The sequence below is a fragment of the Oryx dammah genome, unplaced genomic scaffold, assembly GCF_014754425.2.
Source record: "Oryx dammah isolate SB20612 unplaced genomic scaffold, SCBI_Odam_1.1 HiC_scaffold_6472, whole genome shotgun sequence".
Lineage (NCBI taxonomy): Eukaryota > Metazoa > Chordata > Mammalia > Artiodactyla > Bovidae > Oryx > Oryx dammah.
Window position 1 is genome coordinate 441 of NW_024076243.1, and position 1,527 is coordinate 1,967.

Sequence of the window (1,527 nt, forward strand, 5' to 3'; positions counted from 1 at the left end):
CCGTCATACACCAGTTGTTTGCTGGCACCGCGCAGGATGCCCTCGCCGCTACCCAGATTGAGCTGGCAGGGAGCGTCGTAGCAGGTGTGGCATGCCACGCACTTGTGGGTGAGGATGGGCTGGACGTCGTCAACGTAGGAAATTGCTTCGGCGCGGGCCAGGCCAGCTGCGAAGGAAAGAAACAACAATGCAGCAGGTTTGAGCATGGCCAGATCCTTGGTTCGATGCTGGCCATTCTAGCGAGACGGCGCCCGCGGCAACATGAATGAAATTCATGGAAACTGCCCAGGCGCTCCAGAACCCTGCAGCTTTGCTATCATCGCGGGCCTTTGTTCCCGCTTTGCTCAGGTAGTTCTCATGTCCGATCGCAGCGCCCGCCTCCAAGCCCTCCAGCAAGCCCTGAAGGAGCGCATCCTGATCCTCGACGGCGGCATGGGCACCATGATCCAGAGCTACAAGCTGGAAGAGGCCGACTACCGCGGCGAGCGCTTCGCCGACTGGCCGAGCGACGTCAAGGGCAACAACGACCTGCTGCTGCTGACCCAGCCGCAGATCATCGCCGCCATCGAGAAGGCCTACCTGGATGCCGGCGCCGACATTCTGGAAACCAACACCTTCAACGCCACCCGCGTGTCGCAGGCCGACTACGACATGGAGGAGCTGGTCTACGAGCTGAACCTGGCCGGCGCCCGTGTGGCCCGTGAAGTGGCTGACGCCAAGACCCTGGAAACCCCGGATCGCCCGCGCTTCGTCGCAGGCGTTCTGGGCCCGACCAGCCGCACTTGCTCGATTTCCCCGGACGTCAACGACCCGGGCTACCGCAACGTCACCTTCGACGAGCTGGTGGAGAACTACACCGAGGCCACCCGCGGCCTGATCGAGGGCGGTGCTGACCTGATCCTGATCGAAACCATCTTCGATACCCTGAACGCCAAGGCGGCGATCTTCGCCGTGCAGCAGGTATTCGAGGAAGACGGCGTCGAACTGCCGATCATGATCTCCGGCACCATTACCGACGCTTCCGGCCGCACCCTGTCCGGCCAGACCACCGAGGCGTTCTGGAACTCGGTACGCCACGCCAAGCCGATTTCCGTGGGTCTGAACTGTGCCCTCGGCGCCAAGGACCTGCGCCCGTACCTGGAAGAGCTGGCCAACAAGGCCGACACCCATGTGTCCGCCCACCCCAACGCCGGCCTGCCCAACGCCTTCGGCGAGTACGACGAGTCGCCAGCCGAGATGGCGGCGGTAGTCGAAGAATTCGCCGCCTCAGGTTTCCTCAACATCTGCGGCGGCTGCTGTGGCACCACTCCGGCGCATATCCAGGCGATCGCCGAGGCGGTGGCCAAGTACCCGCCGCGGGTGATCCCGGACATTCCCAAGGCCTGTCGCCTGTCGGGCCTAGAGCCCTTCACCATCGACCGCAACTCGCTGTTCGTGAACGTCGGCGAGCGCACCAACATCACCGGTTCGGCCAAGTTCGCCCGCCTGATCCGCGAGGAGAACTACACCGAGGCCCTGGAAGTCGCC

General features: G+C 63.8%; 1 protein-coding gene across 1 annotated transcript; it reads left to right on the plus strand.

Moving 5' to 3' along the window:
* Positions 1-261: 261 nt before the first annotated feature.
* Positions 262-1,521, plus strand: LOC120860032 (methionine synthase-like; the record flags this gene model as incomplete). The annotated part of the gene is made up of 1 exon (XM_040235887.1): positions 262-1,521. A coding segment is annotated over exon 1 (1,260 nt), but the record flags the coding sequence as incomplete, so codon positions are not given.
* Positions 1,522-1,527: the final 6 nt, after the last annotated feature.